This window comes from Chrysochloris asiatica, unplaced genomic scaffold (assembly GCF_000296735.1).
Source record: "Chrysochloris asiatica unplaced genomic scaffold, ChrAsi1.0 scaffold00069, whole genome shotgun sequence".
NCBI lineage: Eukaryota > Metazoa > Chordata > Mammalia > Afrosoricida > Chrysochloridae > Chrysochloris > Chrysochloris asiatica.
In genome coordinates this window covers 15,301,265-15,322,985 of record NW_006408587.1, presented here as the reverse complement: position 1 = coordinate 15,322,985, position 21,721 = coordinate 15,301,265, and the positions used below count along the sequence as shown (strand labels likewise).

The 21,721-nt window shown below is 39.7% G+C and overlaps 1 protein-coding gene across 1 annotated transcript in view; it reads left to right on the top strand.

Moving 5' to 3' along the window:
- The window catches only part of TMEFF1 (transmembrane protein with EGF-like and two follistatin-like domains 1), a 124,624-nt gene that overhangs the window by 88,869 nt on the left and 14,034 nt on the right, over window positions 1-21,721 (top strand). Inside the window, exons 6-8 of the mRNA XM_006864719.1 lie at window positions 5,903-6,051; window positions 8,629-8,694; window positions 18,843-18,966. Coding sequence (XP_006864781.1) covers window positions 5,903-6,051; window positions 8,629-8,694; window positions 18,843-18,966 — 339 coding nt within the window. The remainder of the gene's footprint in view (window positions 1-5,902; window positions 6,052-8,628; window positions 8,695-18,842; window positions 18,967-21,721) is intronic.

The following is a 21,721-nucleotide window of genomic DNA, read 5'->3' as shown; positions in this document are numbered from 1 at the left end:
TCATGTATCTGGTTCATCTTTGGATTGGTTTCGTTGACTGTTTTACTTTTTGATCGTCATTCACTTCTTTCTGTCTTGTAATTGTTTACCGTCTGATGGCTATTATGGATGATATGTTGTGTTGTAGAGTCTCTGTATTATTATATATTTCTCCAAAGCAGATAAGATTTGTTCTGATAGTAAATTGATCCTATTGAGGCTTGTTTTTCAGGCTTTGCTAGGGAAGAGCTAGTGGATAACGAATTGGGCTGCGAACTGCTAGATCAGCAGTTCAGAACCACCAGCTGCTCCATGGGAAAAAAGATGAGACTTTCTGCTCCTGTGATTTATAGGCTTGTAAACGCTATATGGAGACCTGGTGTGGCGCTGTGGGCTAATGTGTCAGACTGCAAAGTCGTTTGAACTGCAAGGTGTGTGGTTCAAGCTCACCAGCTGCTCCTTGGAAACCCTACACAGGTTTGTTGTGGGTCGGAATCGACTCGACAGCACTTAATATAACAGGGGAGGTTGATTTCAGTTTTGACTTTATACTTAGAGCGTAATTCTTACTTTTAGCATTCAAATCCAATTTGGGACTGGCTTTTCCAGGGTTTAATTGACTGAGCCCTAACACCAATGTCTCCCCTGCAGGACGTGACCTTTGACATTTCTTTTTAGCTCATGACCATCTAGCAGCTCTTCTCTGCTAGATTTTCTGGAGTTTTGCCTTATGCACGTGCAGGTTTGAAGTGGACCATAGACCCAAAGGAAGTGTTTATGTATCTATCTACTTTCATACCTATCCTTCAGGTGGGGAATGTCCCACCTGCGGGCCGTATATAAGGTCTGCAAAATCAATTGGTCTGGCACTGCCAAGGCAACCGCAGTTCCAACCATCACATTATTGTTGTGTTGTTAAGTGCAGTTGGGTTGGCTCTGACTAATAGGGACCCTGTACAGGGTTTTCAAGGAGTGACTGGAAAACATTTTTAGCTCCTGGGTGTGCAAAAACAGGCTTCCTACTGGATTGGCCATGGCTGTAATTTGCCAGTCCATGGATTAAATCATCCAACAATGATTTATATGTACTCGGTGGCTCTGTAGGCTAAGCACTGGACTTAGAAACTCAGGGTGACAGTTCAAGCCCACCAGCTGTTCTGAAGGAGAAACATGAGACTTTCTGCTCCCGTGAAGATACAGCCTCAGAAACCCTGTGGTCTGGAGTCTTGGTGTGGCATTGTGGGTTTATGCACTGGAGTTCAAAGCAGGTTTGAACTGAAAGGTTGGAGGTTCAAGCTCACTAGCCACACCTCGGAAACCCTATACAGGGTCACTATGGGTCAGAACTGACTCGATGGCACTTAACAACAACAATGTTGAAATAACAACAAATAGTGCTATTATTCCTAGGTTATGTTATGTCATGTTATATTATGTATAGAACCATCAAGTTGGCTTTGACCCATAATGACCCTGTATAGGGTTTCCAAGGAGCAGCTGGTGAGCTTGAACTGCCTACTTTATGGTTCAAACTGACTTTGCAGTCCAGCGCATTAACCCTAGGTTGGGTTGTACTTTTCCTCCCCTTATAATATTTTATTCCTTCTTTTCCTCATTATCTTTTATTGTCTTCACCTTTATGTTTTCTACCCATGTTCTCCATTAATCATGTCTAGGGACTGCTAACTGAAAGGTCAGTGATTCAAACCCACCAGCTGCTCCTTGGAAGTCCTATATAGGGCCTCTATAAATCAGAATCGACTTGGCAGCACTTATAACAACAACAGACAAGAAATCTGTTTTGTTTAATGAAGCCTTTGACTTTAGTCTTTCCCTTAGTAACTTTGTTCATGTAATTCCATGCCTTGGGAGAATACTGAAATGAAAGGAGAACTCTTTCTTGAATCCTTTTTCTCACCTTTCTCTCATTTTCCTTGTCCAATAAGAATTTACTAGAAAATCCATGAATTTTACCTGATTTTTTTTTTAAACATTAAATTTGCTTTTTCCCTTTGTCTGATTAGAAAAGGACTGCCTCGTTTATTCTGTTAGTCTAATTTTCACATGATTTCATCAGTGTTCCTATAACCATAATCATCTTTTCCAAATGTTGTTTTCATGGTGTTTCACTCTTTTAAACAAATAAAAGCCTACAAACAACTCCATTGACATCAAGTTGTTTGTGCTCCATGATGAGTGTGACAGAGTAGAATTATTTTTTACAAGAGAATAGCCTCTTTTGGACTCTTGGTGTGGCTCTGTAGGATCAGCACTGAACTGTGAGCTACAAGGTTGGTGGTTCAAACCCACCAGCTGCTCCTCAGACACCTTATGCAAGATTGCTATTGGTCAGAATCAACTTTTGATGGTACTAAACAACAAAAACAACATGACCTCTCTCAAATACAAATTAGGCTAAAAAATATGTTTATATCAATACTTTATAGAGAGAAGCTGAAATACTGTTCTCTAGTGGCACTGTAGGTTAAAACTGGACTGCTAACCATAAGGTCGGTAGTTCAAACCCACAAGTAGCTCCTCAGAAGCTCTATACAGGGTCACTATGGGTGGAAACGACTTGACAGCTCTTAACAAAAACAACAACATGAGTTGGAACTAACTTGACAGCATTTAACAACAAAGTAAAGCAGGTTGAATCTTAGAAAACCCATTTCCAGGGACTGTATCTTGGGAGTTTTTATGTAGACTTTGCGTGATATTGCAGGACTTTCAAAAGCTTATTAAAAGAAGGTCATTATTGTGTGATTCTCCCCATCCCCCACCCTACCACTTTTATGTTGATCTCTGAGGAAAAGAAACTGAGAAAGCAGAAAAAATAAGTGAGTCTTTTTCCTTAATAAGTTGTATGCCATATTCCGGTTATTTCCTATAACCTGTCTTCTGGTTCACTAATCTCCTTTAGTTTATCTCATCTGCTGTTAAATCTGCTCATTGAATTTTTCATTTATTTTATAAATAAAAATCATTTATTTATAGAAGTTGTTTGGCTCCATTTTTAATCTGATACCTATTTACTCATGGTGTTTTAAAATTTTTTTCTTGTTTGTTGTATGTGTATGTATGTGTGTGCATGTGAGAGCGTGCTCTCTACTTGTTTTTCTCAGAATTTTATCTGTGGAAAATCTTTGTTGTCTAGTATAAAGTTGGATTTTCCAGAGACGATTCCATTTTCTTCTGTTAGTGTCCAGGGACATTTTCAGCCCTTGCCTGCGTTAAACTAAATTTTGGACTTAAGGTTTTTCAGAACAACCTGAATATTTTAAGTTGCAATTATCTGTGTGAGGGCTGACTTGTGGTTATGAATTCTCAGGGGAGGTATTTTTATGCTTAGTGTCATGGCTGAGGAAGACTATTTTTTCCCCCCTCATTCCCCTTGGAAAATGGAACTCAATTCTAGCTTTACCTCATGCTGAGAGTTTTAGCTTTGTGGACTAAGTTCCTAACTTTATGAAGAGATTTCCGACTCCCTCCTTTAGGCATCCAATGTTCTTTGTCTCCTGTTCCCAGAAGCCTGTAAAGCCAAAAAAGTTCATGATTGATTTTACATTTGGCAGATGTTTTTAAACTGAAATGTCAGCTTTAGTGAACTCAACTGACCTTTCTGCTGTTCAGGTCTTCATTGAACTTTTGGCCTGAATATTCCTTGCTTTCTTGCCAATTTATGAATACTTTTAAGAGAATGGTTTTTTTTTTAGTATTTCATCCAGCATAGTTTTTGTTTTCAGTGGGAGGTTTAGTTCAGTTGTCTACTCTACCCTGTTGTTGGATAGAAGAACATCTCTTTGTTTTTTATTTTCTCAACTAGAAGAGTGACCATGCCTTGGACTTCTGGGTTTGGGCAAGGCTCAGTCTTTAGTGGACACTTAGTGATACAGGTAGATATGTCCAACTTTCCAAGGCTTCCTGCATGCATACTTTATGTTTACTATAGCCTTTAACCTTTCCTGGTTATTTGGTGAGGTAAGGTGTGTTATTATTGCTTCTGTATTACAGGTCAGCAAGTGTTGATTTGGAGGAAGAATCAGAATACTAATCTGCTAATAATTTGGCTAGGGTTTAAATTAACATCCTTCATTCATAATTTTGTGTCCTTCTATACCATGTTACGTTCTTTCTTTTTTATTTTAAATTTTATGATTCCTTTAACTTTTATTAATTATCTATTTCTTTTAAGTATTAGTTTTTTGATCATCTGGGATTTCCCGGAAATACAGTTCCTTCTTAAAAGGCAGGATAAGTGCTTTTTTAAAAATTTTATTTTAAAGGAAGGAATTATGACAATTTTCTCTTTTTCAAATCATTATAGACCAAGGATTTCTAAGACTCAATATTTCAATCAACTGCAGTCAGATGCTGAGATTGTCACAGCTTTGGCCAGTACAGGTCCTGTGTCCTTCTAATAGGACCTCATTCATCTTTAAAAGCTTCCTTGCTTTCTGCTACAGATGGCCCACTTTCACCTCTACCTTCCTTGCCCTAAACTTGGAGTCAGCCACTTCTCCAAGGAATCCTGCATTCTCTTAGTGGGAAATGGTATTGAGAACCAAAAAATCTGAGTGCCTTGGGCCCTTTGAAATACGTGACAATATGGGGTTTTCTTATCATCCCACCAGGGGCATTGCTGTGTAGCACAGAGGAAGCCCAGGAGCTGTCCTTCTATATGGTAGCCCCTCCAGGAATCTTGGGTTGACCTGGGAGGAAGATGTGGGAGGGATACTTTGTAGACACCTTCTTTTCCAGATTCCTGAGGGAGAGTCTCCTCTGGCCCAGTCCTTACAACTCTGGGGAGGCTGAGCTCCCACTAAGCTCAGGGTAGTTGTGCTGAAGCCTGGGCTGGTCTCTGACTCCCACCTCTTGGCAGCAGATGCTCCCATCCAATGCCGTCTTTGGCCCTTCAGATTCTTGGGTCCCACGATGCTCTTCTTCCTGTGGCCCTTCATTGTCCAGTGCCTCTTTGGACGGATTCGGACCCAGAAGAGGTGACTCTCCATGAAGAGATCTCTGCAATCAACTGAGGAGGGAAGGTTACCAGCCCCCGTGTTCTCCTGAGTGCTTCCCTGGGCCTTCCCAGAGTTTATTCAGGATGTCTTCACTTGTAAAGATTCACTTTACAAATTATTATTTCATGAAATAGAAGAAATCCTTAGTCTTTGGCCATTTGTGCCCCCACTGAGTGAGGCAAGAAGTCCGGGCACTCTAGACACAATTCCTTTGCAGCTGGACCCCCACCCCATGGCCCAAGTGAGGCTGGGGTTGGTTGGTGTATTTGAATGAGGAAGATTTTCTCTCCTTCCTGGGGCAGAGAAGGACAAACAGACCTCAGTGTAGAATAGAGGCAGGCGGGATGGCAGACCCAGGTGAGGGAGGTATGAGAGAGCAACACATCTGCTGGTTAGGGTGGTGTAGGTGTAGCCATGGCCCGCCCCCTACCTGTCAGAGGTTTAGTCCTGGAGAACCAGGGGTGACAGGGTAAGAGGAACACAGGCTGGGGAGGATAGAATGGCTGAGCCCAGCTCCCCATTCCCGGGCCCGGGAGCTTCCCGCCTCCTGCTGCCTCGCTGCCCATTCCTGCTGCCACATCCCTTTGACCTCTTGCTATGTTACTTTTTAATGAATGCTGACATTTGACATTTTTTGTTTACTTGTCTATATATGCAAACGTGAAAGAATTCACTGGATTAATAGTCTCTACCTGAAATTTTCTCTGAATTCTCACCAGAAACAATTTTTAGCAGAATGGTCACTTTACTCAAGCTTTCTTCATTCACTTAAAAATGATATATTGATTTCTTCTGTTCCAGGAATCAGAAAAATAAGGGGAAAAAATTGGTCTTTCTTGATATTGCAGCATTGTGACTTATTTTTGTTGTAAAGATTAGATAAATTATGTCTTTCCCCACAGGTGTGTATGTAATATAGATTGCAGTGGATACAGTTTTAATCCCGTGTGTGCTTCTGATGGGAGTTCCTATAACAATCCTTGTTTTGTCCGAGAAGCATCCTGTATAAAGCAAGAGCAAATTGATATAAGGCATCTTGGATATTGCACAGGTAAAATTCATCCTACATATTCAAAGACCCATTTCATTATTTTATGCCTGGCATCTTATTTGTGCGTTTGGTATTATTCCAGATTTGGAAAACAAATCCTTGACGTTTTCTCTTCTGTTGTAATTACATGTCTTAGAATGTCTTTGTTTTGGTAATTGCTTAGATTCCTTTTTGTCGTTTATTTTCATCTTCTCAAGAAATGAAACAAACCATGATTCTTGGCCAGTAAGTTACTAAACTGATCCTATCATGGAACTATAGGTACATTTATAGTTCTTAATGATTTAAGAATTAAATCAATTAATTTTACTCATAGTGACTGACTGTAAAGTGTTACCATATATTTCTCTACCCTTATTTCTCATACATATGAATCCTGGAGTGGCACTGTAGGAAAAGCACTGGACTGCTAACTGCAAGGTTGGCAGTTCAAACCCACCAATCGTTCCTTGGAAAACCTTATATAGACAGGCTCACTATGAGTTGGAACCGACTCCACAACACTTAACAACAACAACAACAACATTACATACTATTAAAGATTTTGGTGTCAAGTTACTTAATGTAAGAAGAAATTATTGCATTAAGTTTAAAATTATTTCCCTTCTTGCTTTTTCCTACATTAGAACCTATCATGCCACTTGAGAATAGGTTTCAAGTCTTCCACTCCTACTAGAAATATTCAGTCACTCAAGCATCAGGTTAGGTTCTCAACCTTGTTTCCTCAGTAATACACATAGGACTGAGACATTGTATCATTTCCTGATAGCACACACACAGCCATACTCTCCTGGACTAGGATTGTGCATCTTCCCTATTTACTAGATCTCACCACCGACACCTCACTTCTGTGGACTTACTGAGGGGCTGCGTTTTTATCGCTGGAGTCCTGGTATGGCACTGTAGAATAAAGCACTGGACCGCAAGGTTGGTTTGAACCACAAGGTCAGACGTTCATATCCACCAGCTGCTCCTCAGAAATCCTATACAGGGTTGCTGAATTTGAATGGATTCAACTGCATTTAACAACAACGTTTTTATCTGAGCTTAGGGGAAAACAATGGTGTAAGCCAAAGTCGTACTTTATATTGTTAGCAAATTATTTTGACTCTGTGTCCATCTGATTGCAGTACCAAAGAAATCCATAGGAGATTTCCAGTTAGGGGCTGGGTGTGGGCAAAATACAGGGGTAATCTGCTTTGTGCAGAGATATTATGCTTAGCTTTGATCTTGAAGAAGTATGGCATTTTTCTTCTCTGGGGAAGGATAGCTGAGAGAGAGAATACCTTTGCTAAGAAACTGTTGCATGTAAAATGGTACTTCCTGGAATTTAAAATTTAGTGCCATTGACTAAGCTTGAGACATTTCTTAAATTTATGCAGCGTTAGACTCTACCTGAGTAGTTAGTATCTTTGTCTTTGTTCCCTTTATATTTCCATTTACACTTAACTGTTCCTTTCCATTCACCTCCCCTTAGTATTTTCCTTTGAAAACAGATATGTGAAACAAACCAAAAAAGAAAGCGAGAACTGTAGTGAGAAAAATCACAGAGTTGTCATGTATGAGACTTTCACTGAAGATAAGATGGAAAAAGCTAGTTGAGTTATTTGGGCAAGAGAAGAGTGAAACAGAATTCTTCTTCTTTATTCATTGGTACAGTTAGGACACAATGGTTATCTAGATTCTGTTTCTTCATATTCAAATTCCTTTGAATATCTCAACACTGTCCTTGGTATAAGAAAGTTCTTCAGAACTTAAACAGTTACTCTTTATGAATGAACTGTTTTAACTTATAACAAGTAGGAAGTGCATAGCATACCAACACTAGCTAAGATTGAAATTTTTCCTTTTGCTTTTACACTAAGAGGGATGCAAATGCTCTCCTTCTCACAATAAGTACTTAAGAGTATCATATCAGCTAAATTTACATCAGTTATTAGTGCCTCACTTTTCCCAGGAACCCACGAAATTTTAAATGAAGCAAGACAATTTAAGCAATTGCTTTAGCTATTCAGCATACTACCTTCTGAGTGAACTATATGAACTATTTTTAAAATAGTCACTATTCCATTAATTGCAAAAATCCATTAATAAATGGAGAGTCCTGTAGGAACTGACTGGATTGCTAACTGGAAGTTTGGTGGTTCAAGCCCACCAGCCGCTCCTTGGAAACTCTATACAGGGTCGCTTATGAGTCAGAACCAACTTGAAGGCATTAGCAACAACGTTAATAAATATCTGTCTTCGATCCACTGTGTATCTTGGTGATTATACAACTGAGGTGGTCTGCAGTTTGGTTTTTAGCTCCTACATTGTTGGTTTCTTTGTAAAGCTAATTAGTTGTCAAACATTGAAACTTTTCATTTGACAAAAACTTGTGACTTACATAGTGTTTGTATCTGGTATTGAGTTCTGAGACAGAAATGGCGTACTTGATCAAGGGAATGATGGAAATGTGTTCAGGGCACTGGGCAGAGAGTTTGGAAGGACAGTGGTGTATTTGGAATGCTTGGGCATTTCATGGTGTGAATGAGACATTATACGTATCTTAATTTGAGACCTTTTTTTCTCTTGTAGACACAGATGACACTAGTTTGTTGGGAAAGAAAGATGATGGACTACAATATCGACCAGATGTAAAAGGTACTTAGTCTTGATTTTCCTAGTTTTGTCTGAATTATTGAAATATGGTCACCAACTGCACTTAGTAGTTTTATTTCCATTATAACACCCTTTCAGTGTTTTTGTCGGTACAAATAGGAAGGTAAGCCACAAAATATTGTTACAAAATAGAAATCTTTATTAAACAAAAGCATCAAAATGTAAAATACTGTTTTGTTTCTGGACATATCTTTCCTTGAGGTCTATATACTTCTGAAGGGAGTGTTTCCATTTCCAAGGTTTCATGAAGAATTCTGTTTTGTTCCATTGACACCACATCAAGAGAGCAGTTTTGACATCTACAAGAGACTCAAATCATATCTTTTAAGCTGAGGTTTAGGAACAAAAGTCTGAAGGGGCAAGACCAAGGTTGTAGGGTGGATGGGGTAGAGTTTCCCAGTGAAATTCTCATAGGGACAGCCCTTGGTCTATCCTTGAGGAATGAGCAGGTGCCTTGTTGTGATGGGAAAGAAAAATTCTGGGTGCAACTTTCCTGACCTTTTCCTCACTAGTGTGGTTTTCTATTTTCTTAAAACTTTTTCCTAATAAGCCCGCACATTGTCCTGTATCCTTTAAGATAATGTACCAAGATTACCCACCCCTGTGGAATCACAGAAAACAGTCACTTCTGAGTTGATCTTCTGTCTTGAAATTCCCTTTAGAAGATCCCCTCAGAAGCCTCTGTTTTAATTGGGCTTTTCCCCTCCCTTCTTGTTTTTTTTGAAGGCACCTTTACAAAACACATTTTGTTTGGAGTAAACCTATGCATCTATGAACTGGAACTCTAAGAGCAATTCTTTTTTACTTGCCCTCATTCATATTATGTGGTTCATTATTTGTGATATATGAAAATACTTCACAAGAGAAAGGATGGCTAGTCATTTAAAATGCTTAAGAAAGGTATTCAACGATGAGAAATTATACTGTTGAATTTGAAGATAAGAGAACCATTGGTTATCTTGGATCAAGAAGCTTCAGTAGAGTTAGAAAGATGAAAAGTGTTTTGAAAGAATTAAGAAGTTTCCCGTAACACCTTTTTTATCACTAAGATATTCTTGCTTCATTCCCAATCTTCATCTCATCACAGCCTTCACTCCATCTTTTATTTCATTCTTAAGCTTTACTGGTGGTGGTGTGCCATGGAGTCGGTTCCGACTCATAGTGACCCTGCCTAGGATTTCCGAGGCTGTAACTATTGATGGGAGCAGAAAGCCTCATATTTCTCCATTGGAACAAGTGGGAATTGCTGACCTTAAGATTAGCAGCTCTACTCGTAAGCACTGTGCTACTCAAGCTCCTTTAAGCTTCACTAGTCTTAACTAATTCTGCCGGCCAGGGATATTTTCATAGCGATTATTATGTCCGTTAAGTAGTAATTTTTGTTCATATATTTTCATACAACTCTTTAAGAAACGGTCTTGTCAGATTAGCCTTCTCAGGATATTTGTTTTCAGATAAGACTGTGAAGCAGATAGTGAAATCACTGAAGGAAGTGGAAAGTGTCTATAGCGTGGTGTGGTAGAACACCGTGATGATGGTTGGATGGCTGGATAGGTGTTGGCATGGGCTTCTCAGAGAGGAAGGTTGCTGAAGACGAGAGTGGACTGCTAGTCTGCAGGTGATAATGGTAAGTGCATTAGAAAAGGTGGAAGGAAGAGACGTCTAGAAAGTACTTTGGTCTGGGTGCATCAGGGAGAGGGCATGGTTGAGAGTATGGATGGGTTTATTCAAGTTAGGAGAGGCAATCACTGAGCAGAGTGGAAAACCTAGTAGAAGAAGGATTAGGGCTTGTATGGAGAACAGGGGGCTTAGAAATGAGAGGTTGGCAAGAGTTGGAGGGTGGATAGTTCATACCTAGGTAAATAATTCTTGATAATGGGCCCAGAGCAGACTGGAGTTAGGGGAGAATGTGACGAGGGATAAGTTAGTTTTGAAGTTTGGGGTCTTTTGAGTTTTTTACTTGGAGGAGTTTGCAGAAATAGTGAGCCCTAGAGTTGCTCATGTGTTGTTGATGTAGCGGTGATCCCATGACTTGCTTTCCAGGTGCATGTCTCAGTTGCTAACAGCAACTCCTCATGATTTCTTTGGCAAGTACTCTGAAGATGCAGAAATAAAGGCTGTGGAGCAAGCCTTTGCAGAGCTGCCACCCTGTACTGGGTTTTGTTATGCATGACATCATCACTTAGAACCACACAATCCTTTGTATTTGAAAACACTGCAGCCGCGAGTTCATGTTGAAATGCGTTCTTCTGTGAGTGGCAGGAGACACCAGGTGACCGGAGTGGACTGTTTTTATTGCTTACACGCAGACATTGTTCAGGATTAGCAGTTGCAGCTGCTGTACATGGAGCCGGCTGCCATTTGCCTAAGGGCATTATTTAGAGAGGACCATTAGGTGCCCAGGTTTTGTAGTGTGGTGGCTTCATCTCTGCCCTGGTTAATACACTGTATTCTATCCTTTTTTGCTTTCATTTTGAGTTGACCTAGAGAGCAGATATTCAAACAGTCCATTATTATTATCCATTTCCCTACACCGTAGTGTGATGATAATGGTAGTGTAATGGCTTCGTTCAGGCTTGGTGTACCATTGAAGAACTGTACTGTGTGCCTGTTTTCTCTGCCTCATATCTATAAAGGGGAGGCAGCTGTATCTAATGCCTAGGCTTACCCTGAATAGTCAGTGATATACCACTGAATTTATTATGGATGTTATTAGTATGATTGCTCATTCTTTTGTTTTCTTGCTTCATTGATCCTGACGGTGCTCACAAGTCTCACCGTGGTTGGGAGTGCTTACCTTGAGCGATATCAGTAGAATATTTATCCATTGAACAATTATTTATTGAGTCATGGTGTTTTGCTGTAGGATAAAGCACTGGACCACAAAGTCGGTTTGAACTACAAGGTTGGTGCTTCATACTCACCAGCCGCTTCTTTGAAAGTTGCTATGAGTCAGAACTGACTCCACAGAACTTAACAACAACAACAACAAAACTGTTTGCTAGGACCTCTCACATATTTCTGTTACTATTTAGTCCTCATAACGACCATGTTGTCCTTGTTTAGAGATAAAACCAACAGCATCAAGCTCATATACAATGGCAGAGCAGAGACTAGATTCCAGACTTTGGGAGCCCAAGTGCTGAGAATCACCATTCTATCACAGCTAATCCAGAAATTTGTTCTTCTTACTTTTTTCCTTTTCTTTCTTTTCTTCAGAATATTAATTTACTCTGAACTATCTCTTTAAGGAGCTCTGGTAGTGTAGTGGTTACGAATCGGGCTGCTGACCTCAAGGTCGGCAGTTCGAAACTACCAGCGGTTCCGCAGGAGAAAGATGAGGCATTCTGTTCCCGTAAAGATTTACAGCCTCGGAAACCCTGTGTAGGGTCGCTATGGGTCAGAATCGACTCCACGGCACATAACAACAGCAACAATGTTTTTTGAGTTGTGAAAGTCAACATTTGAACTGTATTTATGACAATCTCTCCTGTCATTAGTTCAAATTTAGTGTTATTCTACATAATTCTGTACTTTAAGACATTTTCAATAAGAGGACAGGTCTCTTCTGCTAAATACCTACAAGTAGTGGGGTCAGTGCTGGGCACCAGTCTTATATGAGTTGTTACGAATAAGGAAGTTACAATACCTTGTTTGAAGAAAGAAGTCTGGCCCCAAGAAAACAAATCTGGTAGGTGGTGGAGGACCAGAAGCAGGGAAGAAATGAGAAAAAGGATTCATTTATCATTAGGAAAATATGACAGATAATGCAGTAAACTGTCTTATGATGATTTCTTCATCTCAGGGAGTTTTCAAGCCAAAGTAGGCTCTGGGGGATATAACTGAAGCCATTCCTTCAAGTTGACCAGATGGAATCCAAGGACCCTTCCAGATCTTAATTTCTGAGGTCATTGACTTTCCAAAGCATGTTTCATGTCATTTGAATTTTTTTCTGTATGTCTAGTATCCATTAGTTTTACTCCTGCTGCTGTGTGCTCTAGCTTAGCGTTTCATTGCCACAAGCTTGGGTGATGTAATAAGAAAGGCTGCACCCTCAGCAGTCACTCCCCACACCTCCTGACTCCCAGCCTTAGGCAACCACTCTCCATTTTTATGTAAAACACTTGTTTTCATTGAGTTGCTGTCCAGGTAAAAGGCCTTCAATGTCTTTCTTACCTGTATGACTAAGAAAATATTTGGAATTGGAAATTTTCTATCATGTGATTGCAGCCTACTTTTCCATCCTTGATTATCTTTTTTCCTTTTTTAAAGTCTTTGTTTGTTTGTTTGTTTTTTAATTGTGACTTCGGTGAAGGCTTGCAGAGCAAGTCACTTCCAGTCAATAATTCATACACATTTTGTTTAGTGACCTTGATTGCAGTTCCCCACAATGTAGCATCACTTATCCCAATTTCTCCTCGTGTTTCCCATTATCATTATCCCCAACCTGACCCTTCTTGCCTTCTGAACATTGTCCCTGGGCAGATGCTGCTCATTTGATCTTAGATGGTTGATTATTCTAAGGTGTGTGTATCTCCCTAGTGCTGTTGTTCACCTTATAGACCTGTCTATTGTGTGGATGAAAATTCAGCCAAGAGGGTGGCTTCAGTTCTAAGTTTTAAAGATGACTAAGGGACTTAGTCTTGGGGTTTCCTCCAATCTCCACCCATCCAGTAAGCCTGGTCTTTTTTATGATCTTGAGTTTTGTTCCACATTTTCTCCTATTCTATCCAGGACCTCCCTCCCACTGTAATCCCTTTCACAGCAGTTGGTAATGGTAGCTGGGCATCATCTATTTCTTCTAGTCTCAGTGTCATGGAGGCTGAGGCTTGCATGATCCATTAGTCTGTTGGACTCATTGTTTCCATATACTTTCAAATTTCTTCATTCCTCTTTGCAGCGGATCAGGAGAGGCTAGTCGTGTCACCTTTGATGGCCTCTCACAGCTTTTAAGATCCTAGTCATTTCTCACCAAAGTGGGATGTAGAATATTTCGTTTGTGGACTATGTTATGCTAGTTGACCTTGATGGCCCCTTAGACTATTGTCCTGATACCCTAGGCCCAGGAACTCACTCATTCCCTCAAGGTGTTTGGTTGTGGCTAATACATTTTCATACCTTTGCCCCGGGTATGTTCTGCTGTTGAACTTGAACTTCCAGAGGTTCAAGCTGGATTCAGAAGAGGATGAGGAGCAAGGGATATCATTGCTGACACATCAGAAGGATCTTGGCCGAAAGCAGAGCATACTAGAAAGATGTTTATCTGTGCTTTATTGACTAAGCAAAGGCTTTCGATTTTGTGGATCATGACAAACAGTGGACAGCATTGTAGAGAATGAGTATTCGAGAACACTTAATTGTGTTCATGAGGCACCTGTACATACCAAGAGGCAGTTGTTTGAACAGAACAGGGGAAAACTGAATGGTTTAAAATTAGGAAAGATGTGCGACAGGGTTGTATTCTTTCACCGTACTTATTCAACCGGTATGCTGAGCACATAACACGAGAAACTGGGTTATGTGAAGAAAAACGTGGATTGGTGGAAGACTCAGTAACAACCCTGTATTTAGATGATGCAACCTTGCTTGTTGAAAGTGAAGAGGACTTAAAATACTTCAATATGGATTGTATCTCAATGTGAAGAAAACAAAAATCCTCACCACTGGACCAATAAACAACATTCTTACCAATGGAGAAAAGATTGAAGTTGTCAAGGACTTCATTTTTCTTGGATCAAACATCAACACTCATGGAAGCAACAGTTAAGTGGACTGCATCAGGTGGACTGCCTAAAGAACAAACCAATCTGTGTTGGAAGAAGTACAGCTAGAGTGCTCTTGGAAGCCAGGATGGTCAGACTTCATCTCTCATGCTTTGGATATACTATCAGGAGGGACTAGTCCCTGGAGAAGGACATCATATTTGGTAAAATGGAGGGTCAGAGAAAAAGAGGAAGACCTCCCCCCCGCCTCCCCAAACGAGATGGATTAGCACAGTGGCAGCAGCAATGGGCTCAGATTTTGCAACAATTGTGAGGGTGGCGTGGGACTGGGCAGTATTTCATTCTGCTGTGCATAGGGTCACTATGACTCTGTGCTGACTCAATGGCACCTAACAGCCACAACGAATGTTCTACTATATTCATGGATATATTTGTAGTACATAATATGGTTGATTTTCAAATGAAGACTGGTTCCTGCCACCTTCCATCTGGCCTCCACTCTTCCCCATTTCTGACAGGGATGTTACTCACCACACTTCTTCATTTCACCTCAGTTCAGTTCAGATCTGTGTACCTAAATCAGAACTAATATGGTAACGGTGACTTTCTTTAGATACATGGATTTCAATTGTATTTTTTATATGTCGTCTATATAAATTTTTTTACAGTGAACATTTAAAATCTATTTAAAACAGAACGGATGAGAATAATGACATATTGTAAAAAAATGTAACTAATATCATGGAATAATTCAAGTAAAATTGTTAAATGGAACCCTAATTTGCTGTGTAAACTTTTACCTTGTTGTTGTTGTTAAGTGCTGTTGAGTCAGTTCCGACCCACAGCCATCCTGTGTAGGGTTTCCAAGGCTGTGAATCTTTACGGGAGCAGAAAGCCTCATCTTTCTCCTACAGAACAGCTGGTAGTTTCAAACTGCCGACCTTGACGTTAGCAGCCCAACTCGTAACCATTAAGCTACCAGAGCTCCTTAAACTTTCACCTTCAGCACAATAAAATATTAACTATATAAAAAAGAAAACTCTGCAGAGGTCAGTTCTATTCAGACATATATGGGGTCAGCACGAGTCAGAACAGACTTGATTGCAACTGGTTATCATCATTCAACTGTCTCTAGTAGTTGGAAATTATTAAGTAAACCTGTACACATTGGTGTTAGTGGCAAACTTTTCAGTAGTAGTGTGCCTCTCCTTCTTCCTAGTCTGTCTTAGTCTGGAAGCTTCACTGAAACCTGTCTACCATGGATGACACTGCTGGTGTTTAAAATACTGATGGCATAGCTTCCTGCATCGCAGCAACACACAACCCTTCATAGTATGACTAACTGACAGAAACAAAGAGGAGGGATGTATAGTAGGAAAATAGGGCCTTGCTGATAGAAACAATGCTGGAGATTTTTGCCAGATCAGTGATATAGTCATTGTAAATACCTGTTTTTTTAACAACATAATCAGTGACTATACACATAGACTTTACCAGATAAAATACACAGGAATAAAATTGACTACATCTGTGGGAAGAGATGATCTAGAAGCTCAGTATCATCAGCTAAAACAAAACCAGGGCCTGCTGTGGAATGAATCAACTGTTCATATGTAAGCTAAGGCTGAAGTGGAAGAAAATTAAAGCAAGTCCACAAGAGCCAACATGTAATGCTAAATATTTACAGCCCACCTGAATTTAGAGACCATGTCAAGAACAGATTTCATAAATAAGACACTAATGACCAAATAGAGACATTATGGGATGACATCAAGAATATCTTATGTAAGGAAGGTAAAAGGTCATTAAAAAGACATGAAAGAAAGAAAGAAAAAAAATCTATGGAGTGACTGGGTTGACGCTAGTAGTTCCAGAGAGCTTAGAGAAATAAAATGACAACTTCAAATTGCTAAATTTTAGAATCAAGGCAAAAAAAAGGAAAGAAAGAAAAGACCAAAATGACTGTCAGAAGAAACTCTGAAACTTGCTCTTGAACATAGAGAAGCTAAAGAGAATGGAAGAAATGAGGACATGAAAGAGCTGAATAGAAAATTGCAAAGGGCACCTTGAGAAGACAAAGTATTACAATGCAAATGTTCAAAGACCTGGAGTCAGAAAACCAAAAGGAAAGAACATGCTTAGCATTTCTCAAACTGTAAGAACTGAAGAAAAAATTAAATTTACAACTTACAATAAGGATTCTATGGGCAAAACATTGAATGCTGCAGGAAGCACCAAAAGAAGATGGAAGGAGAAATACACAGTGTCATTGTGCCAAAAAGAATTGGTCAGTGTTCAGCCATTTCAAGAGGCTGATCATGATCAAGGACCAATATTGAAGGCAGAAATCAAAACTGCACTGAAGCTTGGTCTTGGCAAAAAACAGGGCTCCACAAATTGATGGAATACAAATGGAAATGTTTCCACAAACTGATGTAACTGGAAGCTCTCACATTCGTCTATGCCAAGAAGTATGGAAGACAGCTACCTGGCAACTGATTGAAAGAGATCCATATTTGTGCCCATTCCAAAGAAAGGTGATCCAACAGAATACAGAAATCATCAAACAATATTATTAATATCACATGCAAATAAATTTTTACTGAACATAATTAAAAAATGGTTGTAGCAATACATTGGAGGGAAACTGCCAGAAATAAAAGAGGATGTGAAACGAGAGCTATCATTGCAGATTTCAGATGGATCTTGGCTGAAAGAAAAATGCTTACTTGTGTCTTACTGGCCATGACTGTGTGGAACCTAATAAACTGTGGATAATATTACCAAGAATGGGAATTGCAGAACACTTAATTGTGTTCATGAGGAACCTGTACATAGACCAAGAGGCAGTGGTTAGAGCAGAACAAAGGGATACTGAATGGTTTAAAATCTGGAAAGGTGTGTGACATGATTATACCCTTTCACCATACGAATTCAATCTGTATGCTGAACAAATAATCCAAGTAGCTGAATGATATGAGAAGAAGATGGCATCAGGATTTGAGAAAGGCTTTTTTCAACCTGTGATATGCTTATGACACAACCTTGCTTGCTGGAAGAGAAGAGGACTCGAAGTACTTAACTGAAGAAAATCAAAGACCACAGCTTTCAGTATGGATTGCATCGCAATGTAATGAAATTAAAAATGTTTACAACCAATAAAAAACGTCATGCTAAATGGAGGAAAGATTGAAGTTGTCAGGCAAAGATTTCATTTTCCTTGGATCCACAGTCAACACTCATGGAATTAGCAGTCAAGAATTCAAATGATGTATTGGTCTAGACAAATTTGCAACAGATCTCTTTGAAGTATTAAAGAGCAGTGATGTCCATGTGAGGACTAAGGTGCACCTGACCCAAGCTATGGTATTTTCAGTCACTTCATATACATACAAAAGCTGAAGAATGAATAAGGACGATCGAAGAAGAATCTATGCATTTAAATTAAGGTGCTGGAGAATATTGACTTCCAGAAATAAAAACAAATCTGCTTTGGAAGTAGTATGGTTGGGTTCCTTCTTAAAAGTGATAATGGTGGGACTTTGTTTCTAGTATATTGGACATGTTGTCAGAAGGGACCAGTCGCTGGAGGAGGACATCGTGCTTGGTAAAGTGAATGGCCAGCAAAAAAGAGTAAGACCCTCAATGAGACGGACACAATGGCAGCAATAAAGTGTTTAACATAATAGTTAGGAAGATGGCACCGGACCTGGCAGTGTTTCCTTCTGTTGTAGATAGGGTCTCTGTGAGTCAGAACTGACTTATAACAGCAGCATACACATGGGCACAAACACACATACAAAAGCCATATTGAAAAACCCATAGAAAGAGAGTAAGAATGCTATTTTCACTTGAAACAAATCAATAAGCTCGATTGTTTTTGTTCCTAAAATAAACTTTTCAACCCCCAATTTTATAATCCCATAACTTGTTCTCTGCCATTTTACTGTTCTTTGGCCTCAATTTTATAGCCCCTCGTGAACGATTGAAGTAAGTCAGTTCTCCCAGTGGCTGTATATGTTATATATGCTGTCTTCTGTTTGTGAGTGCTTTTTTCTTCCAGAGGTTGGATATATTAATTTCACAAAATTTCCTGTCTTTTTTTTTTTTTGGTAGAGTATTTTTAAATAGTAGCTCATAGTGGTCACACCCTGCAAAAAATTATTTTTAAATCTTGTGAATGTTTTCAAATGATTTGATGCAAAACCTGCGTTGTTTGTGGAATCATGGAAACTGGGAGGGACCTTGGATGGTATCCAACCTCCTATCTAATGAATTTCCTTTCAATTTACCCAACCAATTATTGACCAGGAATAAGTTTATTTGCTGCCTCCGGACCTTGAAACTGTCCTTATTTTTCTATTTATTTTTCCCGATTTAATGACCAAAGGTTTATGTTCTTTTAAGATGCTAGTGATCAAAGAGAAGATGTTTATATTGGAAACCACATGCCTTGCCCTGAAAATCTCAATGGTTACTGCATCCATGGAAAATGTGAATTCATCTATTCTACTCAGAAGGCTTCTTGTAGGTAAGGCAGTATCTCCAGGTCACTGGTGAGAAATCTACTTGTTAAAGTCACTGCCCTATAGAAGGCAATGAAATGTATGGACTCAATATTGCAGAACAGTATTGTTTATTTGCACAGACAAGTAAAAAATAAACAAGCAGCGTCACTTGGAAAAAAAATGGCAAGTGATAAGCAAACATCAAAACAGGTGTTATATTAGGATTTTGAGATTATGGCTTAAAATATTTGTGTGTGTAATTTTTCAGAAAAAGAAATATGCCATATTAAAACACTTTTGGTTTTAGGCAGTCTGTCACAAGGTGGTTCAGAGTGGCTTTAAGAACAGAGAACATTTCAATGAAATAAAATAGGAGACAAACTAGATTTCTAAAAGAAAGGTGATGGGAATCTAGAAACCTGTATGAGGAGAGAGAGAGTAAAGGAAAGGTCATAAATCTTCGCCTACCCAAGTTCCAGAGAGGGTAAGTGATGACTTTGTTCTAGGTCAGCCGCAAGTTGGAAATAAAGATGGCCAATCGGAGCTCAGATTTCCTGATACTCAACCTACTGCTCTTTTGCTTCTCGCTGCCCTAATGCCTTTTCTTGCTGCTGCTGCTGCTGCTGCGGCTACTAGGAGGAGCTTCAACGCTAGCTCATGGGTTTAGTCTAGTTAGCCCTACCTGCCTCCATAGGATAGACGAGGGGAAATACTACCATTCTTTTCACTCTTGCTTCCTGGAGTTTGGCCTGGGACCTTTTCTTCCCTTTCTAGTTGAACTGTCGAAACATGGGAGAAATATTAGGGTACTTTACTTTTGTTCTGTGTTATATGGGACTCATTGAATCTTTCTTTCCAATCAGAAGAAGAAAACTGTTGGGAACCAGACCTCAGGTTCACTCTACTGCTTAGCTCCCTGCTGCTGACTTTCTTCCCCTCCCTCCTGTGTGAAAGACAGCAAAACACTATCAACTGTTAATTGTTGATTCTTTGTTGAGCCTTTAGCTTTTCCTGCTCCATGTCTTTGAAGGAGCTTGTTTTTAGGTGCCATCGAGTCGATACCGACTCATAGCGACCCTATGTAGAACAGAACAAAACACTGCCCGGTCCTGGGCCAACCTCATAATCAATGCTGCTTGCCACTGTGCCAGTCCATCTCATTGGGAGTCTTCCTGCTTTTCTCTGACCCTCCATTTTACCAAACATGATATCCTTCTCCAGGAATGGTACTTCCTGACAATATGTCCGAAGTATAAGAGATGAAGTGTGGCCATCCACACTTCCAGGGAGCATGCTCACTGTACTTCTTCCAACACAGATTGGTTTGTTCTTTTGTCAGTCCATGGTACTTTTACTATTCTTCTCCAACACCGTAACTCAAATGCATCAATTCTTCTATGATCTTTCTTAGTCACTGTCCAACTTTTGCATGCATATGAGGTTATTGAAAATACCATGGCTTGCAAACCTTATGTATTTATTTGAACATTTAAAAATACAGAATCACAGAAGAGAACAGGCCAGTTTTAACACAATATCATAAGTAGGTTCCTCTTAGTTGTTCTATAGTGGCATGCATATGTTGATAGACAGTCAGATCATGTTGTCTTCTTAGGATATGACATCTTTAAAGATACCTAAATGTGGCTGAGAGGGGATGATGTCATGATACTGATGTGATACTATGGACTGCTAGGAGGGGATAGTATTTTACTAATTGATGATGGTGGTGGTGTGCCGTGGAGTTGGTTCTGACTCATAGCAACCCTGCATAGGGTTTCGGAGGCTATAAATCTTTACGGGAGCAGAAAGCCTCCCTCATAGTTCTCCCACAAACTGCTGGTAGTTTCAAACGGCTGACCATGAAGTTAGCAGCCCAACTCATAATCACTGTGCTACCAGAGCTCCTCTAATTGATGATAAGAGGATTGAATTGGGATAGTGGTTACAGGGTTTGGAATTAGCTATACCTGCTTGGCTAATGGTTGTGTGTCCTTGGACCAGTTGCTTCATATTCCTAAGTCTTTAAAATGATCATAATAATAATAGTGCTTAGCATAGGATTGGAGTTCTAGGCGGTACACAGTCTTAATGTACTTGACTGCTAGCCTAAGGATAGAGGTTTGAATCTATGCTGAGGCTTCTTGGGAGAAAGCTCTGCTCATGTACTTCCTACAAGTCAGCCAATGAGGACACGCTGGAGCACAGTTCTACTCTGACATGCAGTGGGGCCCCATGAGTCCGAATCCGACAAATAGCAACTGGTTTACTTGTTGTATTTTAATATTTGATCAGAGGATTATTAACATTAAATGTACATGTTAACTGCTTAGCATAAACCTGATACATAAATACATATTTAATAAATAGATATAGATACTTATAGATTGTGAGCTTCATTAGACCATGGACTTTTTGTTTTGCTAACAAGGCACCCTGGTGCTATAGGGTGAGACTGATCTGTTAACCACAGGGTTGGCAGTTGAAATTCACCAGCTTCTTCATAGGAGAAAGATGAGACTTTCTGCTCCTGTAAAGAGTTTAAGCCTCGGAAACCCTTCACAGGGTTGCTATGAGTCAAAATCGACTCATGGCTGAGAGTTTGGTTTTGGGTATCTTCCTAGTGACTGGCATTGAACTGAGCTTAGTAGGTACTCAATAAATATTTGTTGAATGATGATTATCAATTTTCCCCTCTTCTCTAGATCAGAAAAATGTCTTTAATGGAAAAGGCTATGTTTCCTACACCCTTGTTGTTGTTGTCAGGTGCCATCGAGT